The 19,391-nt window shown below is 39.7% G+C and overlaps 1 protein-coding gene across 2 annotated transcripts in view; it reads left to right on the top strand.

The window, feature by feature from the left end:
* LOC117335093 overlaps positions 1–19,391 on the top strand; it is a 45,394-nt gene that overhangs the window by 19,918 nt on the left and 6,085 nt on the right. For both annotated transcript variants that reach the window (XM_033895014.1, XM_033895015.1), the window contains exons 7-9: positions 2,790–2,867; positions 3,328–3,405; positions 3,734–4,129. In XM_033895014.1, coding sequence (XP_033750905.1) covers positions 2,790–2,867; positions 3,328–3,405; positions 3,734–4,129 — 552 coding nt within the window. The remainder of the gene's footprint in view (positions 1–2,789; positions 2,868–3,327; positions 3,406–3,733; positions 4,130–19,391) is intronic.

The raw sequence follows: 19,391 nt of genomic DNA, 5'->3' as shown, positions 1-19,391 counted from the left end.
TTTGTTTTATCACCACGGTTCAGTCAGGATCATTTTGAGGTTGGGTCTCCTTGTAGTAGTTGGTGACTACCTCATTTAACAACAGACAAAAGGCCCTGAACTTATGCTTGGATAGATGCCAATTGATGTCTCATAATCAATTAAAGTGTCATATTCCAGAAAACTGTAGAATTTTGAGAATTATTATTATATAGGAGGTACCAGTTATATATCACTGTATCGGAGGTATATACATAATGTATTGGTATAAGAGGTGACTACCTCATTGAACAACACACCAGAGACCCTGAACTTATGCTTGGATAGATGCAAATTCATGTTTCATAATCAATTAAAGTGTCATATTCCAAAAAACTGTAGAATGTGTGAGAATTATTGCACTGGTAACCCCAATAACTTTCAATTTCCTCACGCCAGTATGAATTTTTAAACTTAGATAAATGTCGCGTGTGTCAATTAAGTGCAAATGAGGAAATTTAGTGCAAGTGAGGAAAATCAGTGCAAGTGAAGGTATTAATGCTAAAGGAAAGGAATTTATTTGTATTTATCTGTCTTTCATGGTCAAATAGAGTTATCGCCCCTCACTACACTTCATTCTTTCTGTGACACTCCTTTAGGTGTCACCCCACTAGTATGGTAGGGGAGTAAAGAATTACCCTGTGTATGATAGTGAGGTGAGTATACAAAGTATAACTCTGTATGGTAGGGGAGTATAGAATTACCCTGTGTATGGTAGGGGAGTATAGAATTACCCTGTGTATGGTAGGGGAGTAAAGAATTACCCTGTGTATGATAGTGAGGTGAGTATACAAAGTATAACTCTGTATGGTAGGGGAGTAAGGAATTACTGTAAATCACTTATATTTCGCAGGTACTTAATTTCGCGAACTCACCTAATTTGACTTATTCGCGAATACATAATTTCGCGAATTCTGATCTCAAAATGACTTTAAATTCGCGAATGACGTTAACAGGTCGGCGATATTTCCATGTTGGTAGCCATTTTGTTGATGAGAGTCATGTGACGGTACAAGAAAAGTCATGTGATTCAATCATGTGATATCGGTGTCTGGACATACTGAATTGTATTTACCTTACCTGTATACATGCTAAATGGCTTACAAAGGCGGTGTCAGACATTGAACAAAACCCACGGCTCATTAAGAATGCCTGGAAGATGACGGGACTACAATAGGTTGTGAGTTAACGTACATTGTAATTAATGTACGTGTGTATACAGTGATACCGATGAACAGTTCTCGGGACAGTCTATTGTGAATAATTTATACTCCAGGCGATTATTTGCTCTGAATGTTTGAATTAAATAAATAATTTGTTTGATTTCAACTTTGTTATGGTAAATATCTTTTCGAGAATCAAGCGATGTGAAGTGCTATATATACATGAAACCTTACATAACTTACAACAGCGTGGGTAAAAAAGTAGGACGTATTCCGGGTGACCATCCGGGATCCTCGGGACCGTACCTATTGTACTTTAATTAACTACATGTAAAACATCGTCTAGAAGTTAATTAAGTCCAAGTTCAACCACAATATCAGTGTTCAGTGGCGGTTTTGTGTGTGAAATTTTGGTGTTTTGTGATATAAAAACACACTCTGATATAAGTATATAATATATCACTCTATTATTACTTTAACGGCGATGTTTGCTCACCAACTAAAGATTACGGTAGATTCAAAATGGATGCCACTTAGTACTTTTGTCATTCTTATACAAATATTCGCGAGGGATTTGAATTCGCGTTTGACTCTCCTCGCGAATTAACGCGAAAATAAATCCCACGCAAAATATAAGTGATTTACAGTACCCTGTGTATGAAAGAGGTAAAATTTAAATATCACCTTCGTATTTAGATGAGTATAAACATTATTTTGTGTGTAATCATTGAAATTTGAAAATTGAAATATCACCCATTATAAGATAGGGCATATGGTGAGTAACTATGGTTATACCAAGGCAGGTATAAAATCATACAGTAGGAAAGCAGTGAATATTAAAATCACCAAAGTGTGCACACCATGATACACTTGTGTTACAGGTTAAGAAAACCATATATGGCGATTATTTAGAAAAAACACCCGTGGTATGAAAACAAGGCAGCTTCATAATTGGCCTGTTCAATTAAGAGGGACAAATTTAAACTACCTGTGTAAAAAAAAAATGATAAATAAAGGGGCATTCCTTCATTTGGACATCAGAAACATGCACAATTTCTATTGATGAAATCTATGTTCGTACTATGATTATATGAGTGTTTGTGCCTATAAGTAATGAAATTAACGCTGAAATGTAGCAGAAAAAAGGCGTAGTGTAGACAAATATCTTATTTTTTTTTGTGGTAATTAGTGATACTTTGGGTCGAATTCAGAATTTTCAGGACTTTATACTCGAAGAACTTTGGTTTATCTTGATAGTAAAACTGCCTTATGTACAGATTAAACTTTTACTATTTGGAAAAAATACATATTTTCCAGTAAGTTCAATTTTGACGACCTAAACTTTTATTCAAAGATGTAATGCCTCTTTAAATTAAAGAAAATTGTACTTATGATGTGTTCCATTTTGGCCATCCATCTGAGAAATTTGTGTGATGCCTTCAGTTAAAAATCAATCCTGTTCTTTTAAAACACGAAAAGTTTCCTACATTTTCTTACTGATGATTTTCCATATCACATGCAGAGTATGGATGGAAGACATGAAAACAAAGTGATTTTAAATTGTGATGTATTGGATATTGAAAATGATTATTTTGTTCTTTCTTACAGACAGAGTTCCGATTTTTCTGGCTGCACAGTAAGTTCTCCGAAGAGCCAGATCTAGGTATAAAATCTGATGAAAATCCTGTAAGTACAACATATATTTGTCACCAATCTTGGCTATCCATGTTTGATACATTTGTACATGTCGAATCTCATAGAATCTGGATATCGACCATGTTTGGTTGAAATCAATCTCAGCTATTTAGGCATTCAAATTGTGCAAATAGATGGGCTGACTTTTTGTTTAAAGGTCTTTTAATGAGTTTTGCAATATTTCTGACCAACTGTTGAACACATTAAATTTGTATTATATTTGTGGATTATTTTAGCGTTTTAATGTGTGTTTAGTGGAGACAAAAAGTATATGAAAGTAAGTGCATGCCTTAATCGCATATAACCAGTAAGCCAAAGTTATGAAAAAAAGAAAACTGTCCATTCTCTTGTTTGCTATGGAAAGGATTTTTGTTCAGTTTCCCAGTATTCAACCCTTAATTGTTAACTATTATCAAATGTATGCTTGTATTTCGTTTGTTTTATCTTCCAGTTTAAATTTGTGGCATTACCAAACTTTGTCTGCACACAAGAGTCTATTGGCCTGGCTATAAACACTGCAAACTTTGAGGTATGATTCTATATAATAGTTGTTTTTACCTTATGTCATGTGAAATTCATCCGATTAAAATATAAAAGAAAAAAATGCAACTGATCAATTTGAATCAAATTTGTCATGAAAATTGTAGTGTACACCCATATACCACTGAGATACATGTAGAAATAGAGTGATATTCCCCCTTGGAGCTAGACACAAAACTGGGGATTGAATTTTTTTTTTTTTTTTCAGAGATATAATTCCTAATCTTAAAAGTGAGTGAATATATTGTTAACACAACTCATATTCTAAGGAAGAAAGAAACTTAAAATGATTTATGTTTTTATTTTTCTCTATATAGATTGATGGCATACTGTTTTACCACAAGAGAACACACTACACATTCGGATCAACACCCCTGGTGGTCTGGCTGAAACCTTACATGGTGCCAGAGATCCTGAATATTCAAGTGATAGACAAAATCATGGAGAAAAGACCTGACTCCTACACAAACTATGCTGCTCACATGACAGCAGTGGCTACAGAGAAGGAGAAAGCAAAAGAACTGAGAAAACAGAAGGAAAGCGAAAAAAAACAAGGTGTGAAAATACTTCAGAGAGAACACGGTAAAGGAGATGGTAGTGGGCAGGATACCAAGAGTGATGGGCAGATTTCAGGTGGTGGATCTGGAGGAGGAGGAGGAGGGAAACGTGGCAAGGGGAGGCGGAAAAAGGGCGGGGCTGCGGCCCATATGGATGTGAGTTACCAAGATGATACATTAGAAAGTGTGGAGGAGGAAGGTATTGGAATAATGGAGGCAATAGAGGCCCCTGGTGGGACCTGAAATATTATAGAAAGTATTCTTGCCTTTGCTGGAATCTTAATGTCTCATTGATGTTAATGGGAAGAGATCTAGCTATATTTCTGGCTTTGGTCATTTTACCACGAGTGGTCTGTTTCTACATCTGATGTGTAGAGAATTATAACTATTAACATGTCTCTGTGTTAAGATCACAAATCTTTGGCCGGCCCACTTTGGTGTCTATTCCAAATCTCCTTGTGGAAACACATTTAGGCGATTATTTAATGATGAATATTCAAGAAAATTTCACAAGTAACTCCTTTTGAAATCATTCATCAAGTCATTTTAAGAAAATTCCAGATCTAATATGATATTTGAAATTTCTTACTGGATACAACTAAAAGACACTTTGATAATGTTCTTTCAAATCTCCTTTCGTCATTGATCCATTCCATTAATCCGTCCTAAAATCGATTCTAGTTCCACAATTCCTCAAACCTACTATTAAATAGGATCTTCTTCAAACCTGATGAACTTGTTCAGTATGGGGTCTCATTGTGACTACACTGCCTGCCAGCAGCCATTTTGAATTTTGTGACATTTGTAGTTTGTTATGGCTACCCTATTTTTCAAGAACTTCTTGAAACTTTCTGGAAACGTTCAACAGGAGTTCTAACAGCTGTGCACTTAATATTTTGATTTTGATTGGATTATCAAGATGGCTACCAGCTCCCAGTTTGGTGATTCTGACATTTTTTTCACATTTTTTCTCAAGAATTATTTGAAGGATTTTCTTGACACTAGTGAAAGGGACAAGTTCAGTGTATGTTAAAGTTGTACATGTGTATGCCACATTTTGAACATAATGTAATAAATGTAAGACTTTATATTGAAATGTATACCAGTATCATTTTGGCCATTTACGATGTGTGTGTCAGGTGAGATTCTGATCGTTATTTACAGCTTAGTTTACCCAAATATTGTACATGGGAAATGTTGGGAAGTTTTAGAAATAGTGCTAGCTTACTTTGTAATTTGTATCTATAATCGTGTGGAAACCATTGCAACCGTGATAGGACGTTGCCTATGGAAAACAGAAGTGGAATCTGTGGGATTGATTCGATAACTACACTTAATCACATATCAAACAAACTTTCGTTCATAATGAACTATCGGGATGTGTTACGTACTTGAAATACAGGATTTTCGTCCTTGGATTACGATCACCGAACCACGGAAGGGACATTATCGTAAAGCTAAACATCGTGACTGAGTGTGTTGTCCTATTCGCGGCGCCATCTTTGTTGATGAAGGAAGTGATGTAACGACTATGTTATAAGATAGGGACCGATAAATACTCTCTAAATAGTTTAGATAATTAGTAGATATATTGTATAAGTGATTTGGAAGAATCTGGTATCGAGTTGTGAGAGCGAACAGAGTTTATTTATTGAAAAGTCTGCGGACTATGTTTCATGTTAGTAGCATCGATGCACTTCCGGTACTATAATAGTTGTGTATACCGAAGTGCCGGACAAGTTTACAAAAGCTTTCATAGTGTGTAATTTCTGACGGACAAGTCATTATCTAGTATTAATTTATGTCTACATTTATTATAAGCCAAACGGACAGGCGACCGGCAATTATTTTGGTATTTTATTACAACATTGATTTTATTGTCCGGTGACGAGATTATGGTCCGGCGCCGGACAAGCGCTGATTGGTCAGATTCGATCACGTGGTCGCTGCAAAAGTTTATAAAGGCGCGGAATTTCGACTGGCTCTCTCAGATCTGCTCAGCCAGCGACAGCACTAGCATCATTCTTGCAAGGTACTTATACCTATACAGCCATACAAGATGGCTTGGGATTTTATGGAATATCTTTTTATATTCTACACTTAGTTAACTTAAGACTAAATTGTATCTCTAAATGATGGTAAAGTTTTCAGTATAACAACTTTATTTACATGTAATATTTCATGGGTTATCTCCCATTTACTAATAATATACTGAGGTGGTACATCTGACCAGCCGGCGTGTCCGATATTCTAATAGTATGCCACTGTAGGGCTATCGCGAGCAATCTCCCACTACACTAGTGACTTAGAGAGAGAGTGAGATTAAGAGGAAGGCCATATAATGTTGTACAAATGTATAGATGCTCCTCGCTAATAAATTGACCGACTTGAACTTAAAGAATTCTGTCTGTTGTGTTTGAGAAGTTACCTGGAGGAAATCAATGAATCGGCATTCCTGTTACAAATGGTGTCAGAAGTGGGATGTCATAATTCTCAATGATATCCAGGATACGGACCTCGCCTCGACGACTTGCTAGTGTAGTGGAACCCTTGTATATATATATTTAGTTATTTAAATGTTATGTTATAGTTAACCAAGTCTATCAATTTATGATGGCCAACTCACCGGATCGCGACATAGTATTTCGACACGAAACGGAACCTGATGAGCAAGGTCAAGGTGACCGCGATGACATAGCCAATGACGAGACAGCAGAACTTGAGGAATTTGAAGAAGCATCTGGTTACATAGAGCCAAACCGCATTTTAGAGCCTATCGGGCGCTTCCAACCAAGAAAGACTATTCAAATGAAGCCTGAGAAGTATACGGGGACAGAAGATTGGCAGGAGTATATATCCCATTTTGAAGCATGTGCTGAGTTGGGGAGGTGGGATAACAATGAGAAAGTATTGGCCTTAGCAACATGTCTTCGTGGACCAGCACGAACCTACTACATTAGTTTGCCTGCAACTGACAGGACGAGATATCAGGGTCTTATTGAGAAGTTAGAGCTACGCTTTGGGAGCTCCAGACAACAGAATAGATGGCTGTCAAGATTCGAGGCTCGTAAACGTCAACAAGCTGAAACTATAGCTGCCCTTGGGGATGACCTCCGACAGATGTCGCAAAGAGCATACGCAAATCTTAGTGCAAGTGCCCAGGAAGCCCTAGCCTTGAACCAACTTTATAAGAGCATTTCTTTGGAGATGAAATGTCGGTGTATTGACAAAGATTGCAAGACTGTAGAGCAAGCTGTGGAGGTGGTAGAGAGATATGAAGGGATACTGGGAGAAGATGATAAGAAGAGGTCAACAGTTCGAGCTGTCAATGAGCAAGTTCGTCGCCCCCAGGATGGTACACCACCGGACACAACAAACAACTCCAGTGGCATTGAAAGTTTGCTGAAGAGGCTTGAAGAACGTCTTGAGAAGCTAGAGAGCAATCATAAGAAGTCATATGGAGGTACAGGACAATCCAGACAACAGAATAGTAAAAGGACTTGTTACATCTGCCAGTCCCCTAACCATTTCATGAGGGATTGCCCGGATAATAGGCAGAACCAAAATGATAGCCAAAAGAACCAGGGAAACTCCTACCCGTCCGCTCAGAGGGCCTAGGTGTGACGGAGGACAGGCCCGACGGAATTGAAAGTGTGATGTGGCTGGGAAATGTTGGAGAACCATATAAGAAATGGGACAATGGGTTATACATAAAAGGATATATCTGCGGTGTTTCCGTAAATTTTTTGATCGACACCGGCTCGACAGCAACTTTAATCCCGACATCCATATTTAACTCTGTAAATGAAAATCTCAACCTTACCCCCAGTTCGCGTAAGCTGTTAGACGTGAACGGTAACGAGGTCACCGTTCAAGGATGTACAGAGCTGGGGATTCTTATTGGCGATACCATTTATCCAACACCGGTTACCGTTTGTGACATAAATGGAGAAGCTATCCTTGGACAAGATTTCCTGCTGAAAAATATTATTAGGATAGACTACAAGAAATTGGCGCTGTGCACAAAAACCAACGACATCCCTTGTTGGCTTGGCGGAGAAACACAGATGATATGCAAGGTTTCGGCAAGTGAGACCACCGTAGTTCCACCTCTTTCACGTGCTTATGTCCCGATTTCGATATCAGGTTCAACCCATTTAGCCGATGCTGGACTCATCGAGATGACAACAGAGGGTATATCCGACCAAACAATACTTTTACTTCCAGGTATAGTTGATACTCGGTCAGAGCGGAAGGCTGTAACTATTGTGAACTTAGAGAACTGCCCTGTAACCCTGTACCCAAACATGCGACTGGGGACTTGTGAATCCTACTACGAGGAATCTATCCCAGAGGTTGTCAGGGCTGTGACCGATGCGGAATGTAACGACAGCAGTTCCAGTGACCAGGAAGTCCCATCACATTTAACGGACCTGTTGGAGAGAAGCTCCGCTCATATTTCAGCAGATGAAAGGAGGCAATTGGCATTATTGCTGACTAAATACAGTGATGTTTTCTCAAGGTCATCTAGTGACCTAGGCCGGACAGACAGAGTTCAGCATAGAATCAATACTGGAACTGCCCATCCCATACGGCAACCGACACGCAGACTACCGCTTGGTAAGCGAGATATCGAAAAAGCAGAGTTGGAGAAAATGATAAACCGTAATGTCATTGAGCCATCTAGTAGTGCTTGGTCTTCACCAATTGTACTAGTTTCGAAGAAAGACGGGACTACTCGATTCTGTGTGGATTATCGTAAACTGAATGATGTGACGGCAAAAGATGCCTACCCTTTGCCCCGAATAGACGAGTGTCTCGACTCTCTCACTGGCGCCAAATGGTTTAGTTGTATGGACTTGAACTCTGGGTTTTGGCAGATAGGTATGCATGATGAAGACAAAGAGAAAACAGCATTTTCTACCAGTCAAGGATTGTACCAGTTCAAGGTAATGCCATTTGGTCTGGCCAATTCACCATCTACATTTGAACGACTCCTTGAGGATGTTTTGCGAGGACTTCAGTGGGAGATTTGCCTGCTGTACATGGACGACATCATTATACCAGCAGTCAGTTTTGAACAGACTCTGACGAGACTCGAATTTGTCTTTATAAGATTGCTTGATGCCAACCTAAAGCTAAAACCATCAAAGTGCCATTTCTTTCAGAAACAGATCCAAGTTTTAGGCCATGTAGTCTCTGAGGCCGGAGTACACACAGACCCAGCGAAGGTAGAGGCAGTTCAGACTTGGCCACGACCCACCAGCACAAAAGAAGTACGCAGTTTCCTGGGACTGTGCAGCTATTATCGCCGCTTTGTTAAGGGTTTTGCAAACCTTGCCCGTCCCTTACACCGGATCAGTCAAAAGAACCAAAAGTATCACTGGAACGATGATCACGAATCGGCCTTTCAGCAGCTTAAAGCAGTCTTGCTCTCCCCGCCTATTCTATCATATCCAATCCCCGGTATAGGATTCATCCTTGACACCGATGCAAGTGATCAGGCAGTTGGAGCAGTTCTTTCCCAACTCCAAGATGGCGTGGAGAGAGTTATATCTTACTTCAGTAAATCCATGAACAATCATGAACAGCGCTACTGTGTCACGAGGAAGGAGCTACTGGCTGTAGTTTGCGCCCTTAAGAATTACCATTGTTACCTGTATGGGCAGGAAATACTTCTTCGCACAGACAATGCAGCTGTTACATGGATGAGGAACCTCAAAAACCCCACTGGTCAGGTAGCTCGATGGTTACAGGAACTAGGGACATACAACTTGACTGTAGTACACCGTCCCGGACAGAAACACTTGAATGCCGATGCTCTATCTAGACGCCCATGTAATACCTGTCGACGTCAGCAAAACTTAGATGATGAACCTGGTGTCGAGGATCCCAATGATGAAGATGAGTGTACCTATGTTAAGGTTGTAACCAGAGGACGTAGAAGAGAACAAATTCAAGAGACTATCCAGAACCAAGCATTGCTACCTGGTTGGGAGCCAGAACATATTCACCAGCTTCAATTACAGGATCCGAAGATATCGCCAATAATGGTTGACAAAGAGGCCGATGCAACTAGACCCGAATGGAGTAGAGTGTCTGGTTTATCAAGTGAAGCAAAATGCCTGTGGCGCCAATGGGAACGACTAGAGGTTAGGTTCGGTATGCTATACAGAAGGTGGTTGACTGACAATGGAGGATCTCATCTGCAACTTATAGTCCCTGAAGATAAGAAACAGGAAGTTCTGAAGTATTATCATGATCTACCAACTGCTGGTCATCTAGGTGTAGAGAAAACCATGGAAAGAATAAAAACAGCATTCTACTGGCCAAACATGAAAGCATCTGTGGAGGAATATTGTAGGACATGTGGATGCTTCGCTCGCAAAACTGGAAAGAACACAAAACATGCTCCAATGCGGCAATTCATAACAGGTGGACCAATGGAGAGAATTGAAATCGATATTCTTGGTCCATTGCCTTTGACAACCAAGAATAATAAGTATATTCTAGTTGTTTGCGACTGTTTCACTAAGTGGACAGAAGCATACCCGTTACCGAACCAAGAAGCTGTTACTGTCTGTAGGGTCTTTGTAAATGAATTTATTTGCAGATTTGGAACGCCACTCCAGATACATTCGGATCAGGGAAGGAACTTCGAATCCGAGACTTTCCAACAGATGTGTAGCCTCCTGAAAATAGACAAAACCAGAACAACAAGTATGAGACCACAGAGTAATGGTAATGTAGAACGCTTCAATCGAACACTGACAGCAATGTTGACAATGTACTGCGAGAAAAGACAGTCCACATGGGATGAGTTGTTACCCCAGGTTATGATGGCCTATCGGTCATCTGTTCACAGCAGCACTCACAAGACTCCAAACATGATGGTTTTTGGTCGAGAGGTAGTGATGCCTATGCAAGCTGTTGTCGTGCAACCTGAAAATCAGAGAGAAGATGATGTTGATGAAAATGAATACGTACACAATCTACAGAAGACTCTAAGCAAGACTCATGAGATGACTCGAGACACATTGAAACGAAGCAGCGAGTATCAGAAAAGACGATACGATGTACGAGCCAAGAAGAATGTGTTGAATGTTGGACAAGTTGTGTGGTTGTATGAACCTTTACAGAAGAAAGGTGTATGCAAGAAGCTGACGTGTGCATGGAAGGGTCCTTGTGTAATCCTGGAGAGGATAGATGATACGACGTATAAGGTCCAGAGGTCAGCGAAGAAGCAACCCAACTTGTACCATATCGACCGACTGCTTCCGTATAGAGGACGCACATTGCCCGTGTGGGTGAAGAGGATGGTGAGGGAGGTTACTACAGCAGAGTAAAGCAGTTGCAGTATTTATGTGGATGGAAGTCAGCTACATGCTGAGCTCGCCGTACTTAACGCATGAGGTGGAATTCTGTTCTAGCCCGGAAGTTTTGACTGTTTGCCTAGGTGACGCAAGCACGCTAGATGGGAAGAGAGCTCTCGATGGATGTGCGACTGGCTTGATCACCCAGTTAGGACTCATCCGGCTCGGCAGGTCCATAATTGCGTTGGATAGCCGAGCACTTAGTCATGTAAAGCTCGAAGCTAGTAGAGACTGAAGAATTGCCACGCGTTTGATTTTGTTGAAAATATGTAGCTGTATTGCTGAATTATTGTTATAACCAGCCTTCCTCTTCGTCCACTCCATGTAAATGTGCCGGTTCCGCTAGTTAAAAAACGTAGATCCAATACTTACCTGAAGATATACCACCTCAGCATTATTGCGATAGTTCATGATGATAAAAAAAAATGCTAATAGCTTGATTGTATCTCGCCTTCAGATGACATCGACTGTGACAAAAGTTTTCAACTGCTGGCTGTGCTCATCACACACCTCCTTCAGGTCAAATAGGGAGTTGAAGAGTCACCTGATGTCGTCGCCTCATTCAGTGCTCAGGGTTATCTGTCCTTGGTGTTTTGATGAGGAGAAGACCTTCCGAAGGGTAGCAGACCTCCAGCCGCACTGCCAGAAGAAACATCGGAAAACTCTTGGGTCAACAGTGGACAGCTTTTTGACAGAGGCTAATGGGTTTTGGCTGGCAGTCCATGCGGATGACTACCTGAAGGTTGTTAGCCCCACAAGATGGGAGGCACCGGAGGCTGTCCAGGCACGTGAGGCTGTCCTCGACTGGCTACGGAAGGTAAGGAAGACTGAGAAGACCCAGTCAACATTCCGGTCTGGATGGGAGTTATCTCGTAGACGACTACGATCGCCCTCAACTGAGAGCCAGTTCATTCCGGACTATGATGAAGACACTCAGATGTACTCTCCAACAAGACCTGATATGCCGCTTCCTGATATTATGATTGGACACATATCACTTACCAGCAGGAACGCCAGGGTCGAATTTCATTCCAGAGACCAGAGGACCTTCTGGACAGCCGAGTTGGAGGAAAGGGCTCTTTCCAATGCATCCATCATTGCTAGCTTGGCAAGAAGGATCCCAACCGCCGTTCCCTCTACCGTAGCCAGACCACCAGTCCGCCGGGTCCTGAAGGGGTCACAGTCTGCCCTCAAGATGAAGTTGTCTTCTGTGCTTGGAATCGCTGACAAGACCATTAAGACAGTCTGGGAAGGGGAAACAACATTGCCAATCGTTCGCCGTCGATGCCTAAGTCCAGCACCAAAGAAGAGGAGAATGGAGCCAAGCTCGGAATCCACCTCCAGAGAGAAGATGGTTCCAGATAAGGATGGCAAAGACGAGACTGCTGGAGAAGCTGCTCCGGAAGTAGAGCTCATCATGCGTCCTGAGTGTCCATCCCCCTATGAGGACACTCAGAGAGCGCGAGGGGATGAAGGGGACGGTGAAGTGCCAATGACGGAGGGAGACACTGACACAATTCAGGAGGGCAAGCAACTGGAGGCAGTGAAGGAAGGTCCAGCGTTGACAAAGCGTCCTGAGTGTCCATCCCCCTATGAGGACACTCAGAGAGCGCGAGGGGATGAAGGGGACTGTGAAGTGCCAACGACGGAGGGAGACACTGACACCACTCAGGAGGGCAAGCAGCTGGAGACAGTGAGGAAAAGTCATGCGGTGGCAAAGCGTCCTGAGTGTCCATCCCCCTATGAGGACACTCAGAGAGCGCGTGGGGACGGGACTGTGAGCCCGCCAGCTGCTCGGAGACAGGCGGAGGAGACAGCCAGCTGCCAGGTCTTAGACCTGAGTATCGACAGAGGGGCACAGATACTGGATTGTCAACCACCGCCAGCCAGTGCTGGAAAGAAGAAGGGCTGTCATGAGGGACACCAAACAATGAGGGAGCCGCCAAAGACAAAGGAGTGCCGACCCGTTGAACTGCAGTCACTTCCAGCCCAAACTGAAGATGGGAAGAGAGCTGAACGGATCTTGAGGACGGGGTGCATGCCTCTCGTTGCGCCAGCCAGGAGAGCTTGGGCTGAGGAGCAGGTATCCATCTCCTCTGTTCGGTGGCCACCATCTCAGTGGAAGGCATTCACACCAGGCCAGAAGCTGCGGGCATGGGAATTCGCTGCCATGACCCTGGAGAGAGGTGACTCCATTGAGATAGACGTAACCCGCAGCCGAGGGGACCTTCTCGATAGATACAACATGCTTGGACTGCCAGGAACTGATATCCCACCGGTTGAAGGTCCAGCCAGAAAATCAAGGTATTATACCTATGAGGTATTGAGGGGATTGGTGCACTCCAGTAGACCCACCGTAGACCAGCTACATTTTCTACGCCAAGTGGAAGTTTCCTCATCTGTGAGAGAAGTTTCCACAGATTACATCGTGAAAACATTGGATGAGGCTGGGATACCATTACGACTGTGAGGGCCAGTGATTGAGGAACAGTCTACTCGCGTGGATGACATTACAAACATTGAAAAATATAATGAACTTTTTAGATATATCAACCAAAATCCGGGAGTATTTTTGACTTGGGAGGGGGGAAGTTGTAATAAATGTAAGACTTTATATTGAAATGTATACCAGTATCATTTTGGCCATTTACGATGTGTGTGTCAGGTGAGATTCTGATCGTTATTTACAGCTTAGTTTACCCAAATATTGTACATGGGAAATGTTGGGAAGTTTTAGAAATAGTGCTAGCTTACTTTGTAATTTGTATCTATAATCGTGTGGAAACCATTGCAACCGTGATAGGACGTTGCCTATGGAAAACAGAAGTGGAATCTGTGGGATTGATTCGATAACTACACTTAATCACATATCAAACAAACTTTCGTTCATAATGAACTATCGGGATGTGTTACGTACTTGAAATACAGGATTTTCGTCCTTGGATTACGATCACCGAACCACGGAAGGGACATTATCGTAAAGCTAAACATCGTGACTGAGTGTGTTGTCCTATTCGCGGCGCCATCTTTGTTGATGAAGGAAGTGATGTAACGACTATGTTATAAGATAGGGACCGATAAATACTCTCTAAATAGTTTAGATAATTAGTAGATATATTGTATAAGTGATTTGGAAGAATCTGGTATCGAGTTGTGAGAGCGAACAGAGTTTATTTATTGAAAAGTCTGCGGACTATGTTTCATGTTAGTAGCATCGATGCACTTCCGGTACTATAATAGTTGTGTATACCGAAGTGCCGGACAAGTTTACAAAAGCTTTCATAGTGTGTAATTTCTGACGGACAAGTCATTATCTAGTATTAATTTATGTCTACATTTATTATAAGCCAAACGGACAGGCGACCGGCAATTATTTTGGTATTTTATTACAACATTGATTTTATTGTCCGGTGACGAGATTATGGTCCGGCGCCGGACAAGCGCTGATTGGTCAGATTCGATCACGTGGTCGCTGCAAAAGTTTATAAAGGCGCGGAATTTCGACTGGCTCTCTCAGATCTGCTCAGCCAGCGACAGCACTAGCATCATTCTTGCAAGGTACTTATACCTATACAGCCATACAAGATGGCTTGGGATTTTATGGAATATCTTTTTATATTCTACACTTAGTTAACTTAAGACTAAATTGTATCTCTAAATGATGGTAAAGTTTTCAGTATAACAACTTTATTTACATGTAATATTTCATGGGTTATCTCCCATTTACTAATAATATACTGAGGTGGTACATCTGACCAGCCGGCGTGTCCGATATTCTAATAGTATGCCACTGTAGGGCTATCGCGAGCAATCTCCCACTACACTAGTGACTTAGAGAGAGAGTGAGATTAAGAGGAAGGCCATATAATGTTGTACAAATGTATAGATGCTCCTCGCTAATAAATTGACCGACTTGAACTTAAAGAATTCTGTCTGTTGTGTTTGAGAAGTTACCTGGAGGAAATCAATGAATCGGCATTCCTGTTACAATAATAAGATATTCAAGATGTTTTATCTGCAGTTTGAACTTAACAGGTATTATAAGTCTGTATGTGAGTTAAGCATGCCACAAATATTGTTTCAAGATGGATGCCAGCAACTATTTTAATTTTGAAAAATCTTCTTACCTAATGCTACATAATTAAGTGTGTTAGTTAGTCTACCAATTGAAAGACACTCACTTTAAAAGGATAATCACACACAAAGGAAAAATAATCCCAGAACTTGTTACTACCTAGAGAGGGATTAGATCAAACTTAGAAAGAACTAATAAAGATCAAGTGATGGTTGGCACAAAGATCTGTCTGTGATCTCCATGTTAATCAATACTGAATTCATTATTTTGAAATTTTTGCCCCCATATATCAATGTAAAAACAGCCATTTTAGTATTTGGATGTTCCATCACTTTCATCCATGGATCTTATGTTGAACACATATTAAGATCAGTCTGCAGAGATAAATGTAGTTTTCCTTTCCTTTAAATACAAAAACAAAAAAATTATGATTTATCAACTCCTCCTATACAGTAGTTGATATTACTCTTCCACCAGACAATACATACTACCTAATTAATGCCAGTCAGTACATAATTAAATAGGTAATTGGTATAAAATCGTCACAACATACTATCATGATCAGTGATGCTAACATACAGCAGTTTTAGGTTTACAATTCATCATGTTGAAACTTTGAATAGCTAAACAGATTATCCTCTGTACAAAAAGTTCACTTCCATTACCATGAATTAAAGACATAATGTACAATGTTATATCATTTGGCATGTTAAATAGGACATTTTTTCAGAGAAATATTTTCTAGCTATGTCTATAACTATATATTTTAAACTTGACACACATTATAATTCATAAATGTGAGTGAAAAATTTCCCTTCACAATTGTAAAATTATGATGGGAATTTTGTCAATAAAAGTCAGATTTTGAAATTTTGTGTTTTAAGTTTTCTTTTTGTGGAAAGTATTCAAACTTGGTTGATAATTATCTGCTATAGTTTTAAGTGTGTGGATCACGCTATAGCATAGTAACAGTATACTAGGGATTAGTTGGATTATATTCCCAGCCCAAATTTGGTTAAATGTATACAACACCAGATTACAGCTCCAAGTTTGAAAGCTAGGCCCATTTTTAAGATGATTTTAGGTGTTACTATACAACATGACCTTTTATCAACACATGCAATTTTTAACATGTTATTATACTAACTTCAGAATTAGATGTTTTTCCCCAAAAATGTGTTTGAAAATGAAAGGCTTAGAACAGTATTAACCAATTACAGAAACACATAATGTAATGTTAACATAGAAAAATGATATATGCGTGAAATTGAAAGTGCTACACTGCTGATAGTGGTGTCAGTAACAGTATTGCTGAATGTGGAGTTAACTCAAAAACATATAAATACATTGTAATGTAAAGTTAACACAGGGACTTGTAAATAGTGTAAATTAAGTAAACAGGGGCACATAATTAATGTTAAGTTAACACAGGGGCTTGTAAATAGTGTAAATTAGTAAACAGGCACATAAATAATGTAAAGTTAACACAGAGACTTGTAAATAGTGTAAATTAAGTTAACAGGGGCACATAAATAATGTAAAGTTAACACAGGGACTTGTAAATAGTGTAAATTAAGTAAACAGGGGCACATACATAAATAATGTGAAGTTAACACAGGGACTTGTAAATAGTGTAAATTAGTAAACGGCACATAAATAATGTAAAGTTAACACAGGGACTTGTAAATAGTGTAAATTAAGTAAACAGGGTACATAAATAATGTAAAGTTAACACAGGGACTTGTAAATAGTGTAAATTAAGTAAACAGGGTACATAAATAATGTAAAGTTAACACAGGGACTTGTAAATAGTGTAAATTAAGTAAACAGGGTACATAAATAATGTAAAGTTAACACAGGGACTTGTAAATAGTGTAAATTAAGTAAACAGGGGCACATATATAAATAATGTAAAGTTAACACAATGTAAAGTTTACACATGTACAGGGACACATAAATAGTGTAAAGTGATCACGGGCATGTAAAGAGTGTAAATTAAGTTAACATGGGTGAAAAATAGTGTTTAGTTAACACAGGGGCATGCAAGTAGTGTAAAAGTAACACAGAGGCATACTAAGAATGTTTACACACTGTCAGGAACATGTGCTAATTATAAGTTTACACAGGAAAAGTACCTGGTACCAATCAAAATTTGTGTAGAAGCTGCATGCTAAAGTTAACACAGAAACATGTTCTTGTGTCATATACAGTGTAAAGTTAATGTACACTGCTGCTCTGTTTGGTACTGGCCTGGACATTGCAACAATAGCAATATTAAGTTGGTATGCTAACAGTATAACACTGAACAATTCTAGTGATGTGAAATTAGTACACGACCAATTCATAGGTGGAAAATAACTACAAAAAAGGTAGTTAGGTGCAATACATTAACAAAGTTGTGAAGTACTTGGGGCCCTGCATCACATGTTTTCTAGTAATAGCATGGTGTCCCTCCATCTATCTGTCTGCCCAAACTTTCTGAAAATTCACATGGTGTTACACTGTGATGTGAGGATGTGTAATTTTAAAAAGTTCCAAAGGTCAAGGTCAATTTATTAAGGTCACTTGTTCACTAACAATAGAGCTGAATATGTACTGTCAAAAATACATCATGTAAGGCCTTTCACAGTAATCTATTTACCTTAGAATTTAAGGTTTAGTCTCCTTTGTGGAATCATTCATTAGACAGTGCTTTAGTTTTGTGGGTAGCAACTTTTGTATTTACACATATTCTAACCATGAAAACAACAAAAGTTTTTACACAACCTATGTTTCATGTTATACATGATTCAAATGTACTTAATTTTATTCACAACTTCAATACAAACTTTACTGATCATATGGTAGAATTATAATTACTCCATGTGTATAAAACACTGTTACCTTTGTCATGCACCATGTTGTACAGGTGATATTGTAGACATTGAGAGGAATTTTACATACCTGTTTAGTTAGGCTTAAACATATGATAATCACTTTTCAAGATCATCAAAAGTCCAAGAAGGCAGGGTATCAGGGGATTAAATACTGGTAGTTACAACAGTCTAAACAGACCACTGCTAACCATCATTTTACGAAGTCTTTATCTAGAACATACAACATTTATAGCCCGACTGATGTAATAAACTGACATCAGAAACTCCAGGAAATTTGAAGACAACTGCGTATGAAGATTACTTGACAAGTTTTCAAGGTCACTTGGATAGAAAGAATCAAAACATCAATTTTTCATGAAATACTGAATATATTGAAACACCAAATTTTAGTGGTGTAACAATTCACCGATGCATTGATGTATTGAATCGCAGAATGGTGCATCGATGCATCGTCTATCCTTGATTTGTATCATGATACCTGATTGGTAGTTGACTAACATTAGCTTACGTTTTGTAGTAAACAACATGGCTGACAATTTCTTTCAAATCCAAATTATCTAAATTCAAGAACGCATTGTACAGGAAACAGACACAATGTATGCGTTTTGTAAAGAATGTAGACAAAGACTCAAATATTCCGGATACCACAAACAAAAATATGAATGGAATACCAGATATATAAAAGGTCATCAGTTTCTCATATATCGTGATATGTATCATATCGTGATCCCTGTACCCACCCTACGAAACACAGCTCTTCTAAATTTGTGACATATTTGTGTATCATCTACAAGAAGTGGAATATCGGGGCTGAAGATCAAAGGTGAAATCCATTTTCCCCAATCAAGAACTTTATAGTCCTTTCAATATCCTGAAGGTCAAAGTTAATTCTGAAGTGTCTAGAAGTCAAAGGTAACAGTCAATGTCCTGAAGGTCATAGGTCACCATGTTGGTGTCCTAGAGTTATAAGATAACACGTTGAATGTCCTAAAGGGTCACCATGTTGGTGTCCTAGAGTTATAAGATAACACGTTTAATGTCCTAAAGGGTCACCATGTTGGTGTCCTAGAGGTTAAAGGTAATGCAGCTTTTGA

This window comes from Pecten maximus, chromosome 9 (genome assembly GCF_902652985.1).
Source record: "Pecten maximus chromosome 9, xPecMax1.1, whole genome shotgun sequence".
Taxonomy (NCBI): Eukaryota; Metazoa; Mollusca; class Bivalvia; order Pectinida; family Pectinidae; genus Pecten; species Pecten maximus.
The sequence above is the reverse complement of the archived record's forward strand: the minus strand, read 5'-3'. Positions and strand labels throughout refer to the sequence as shown.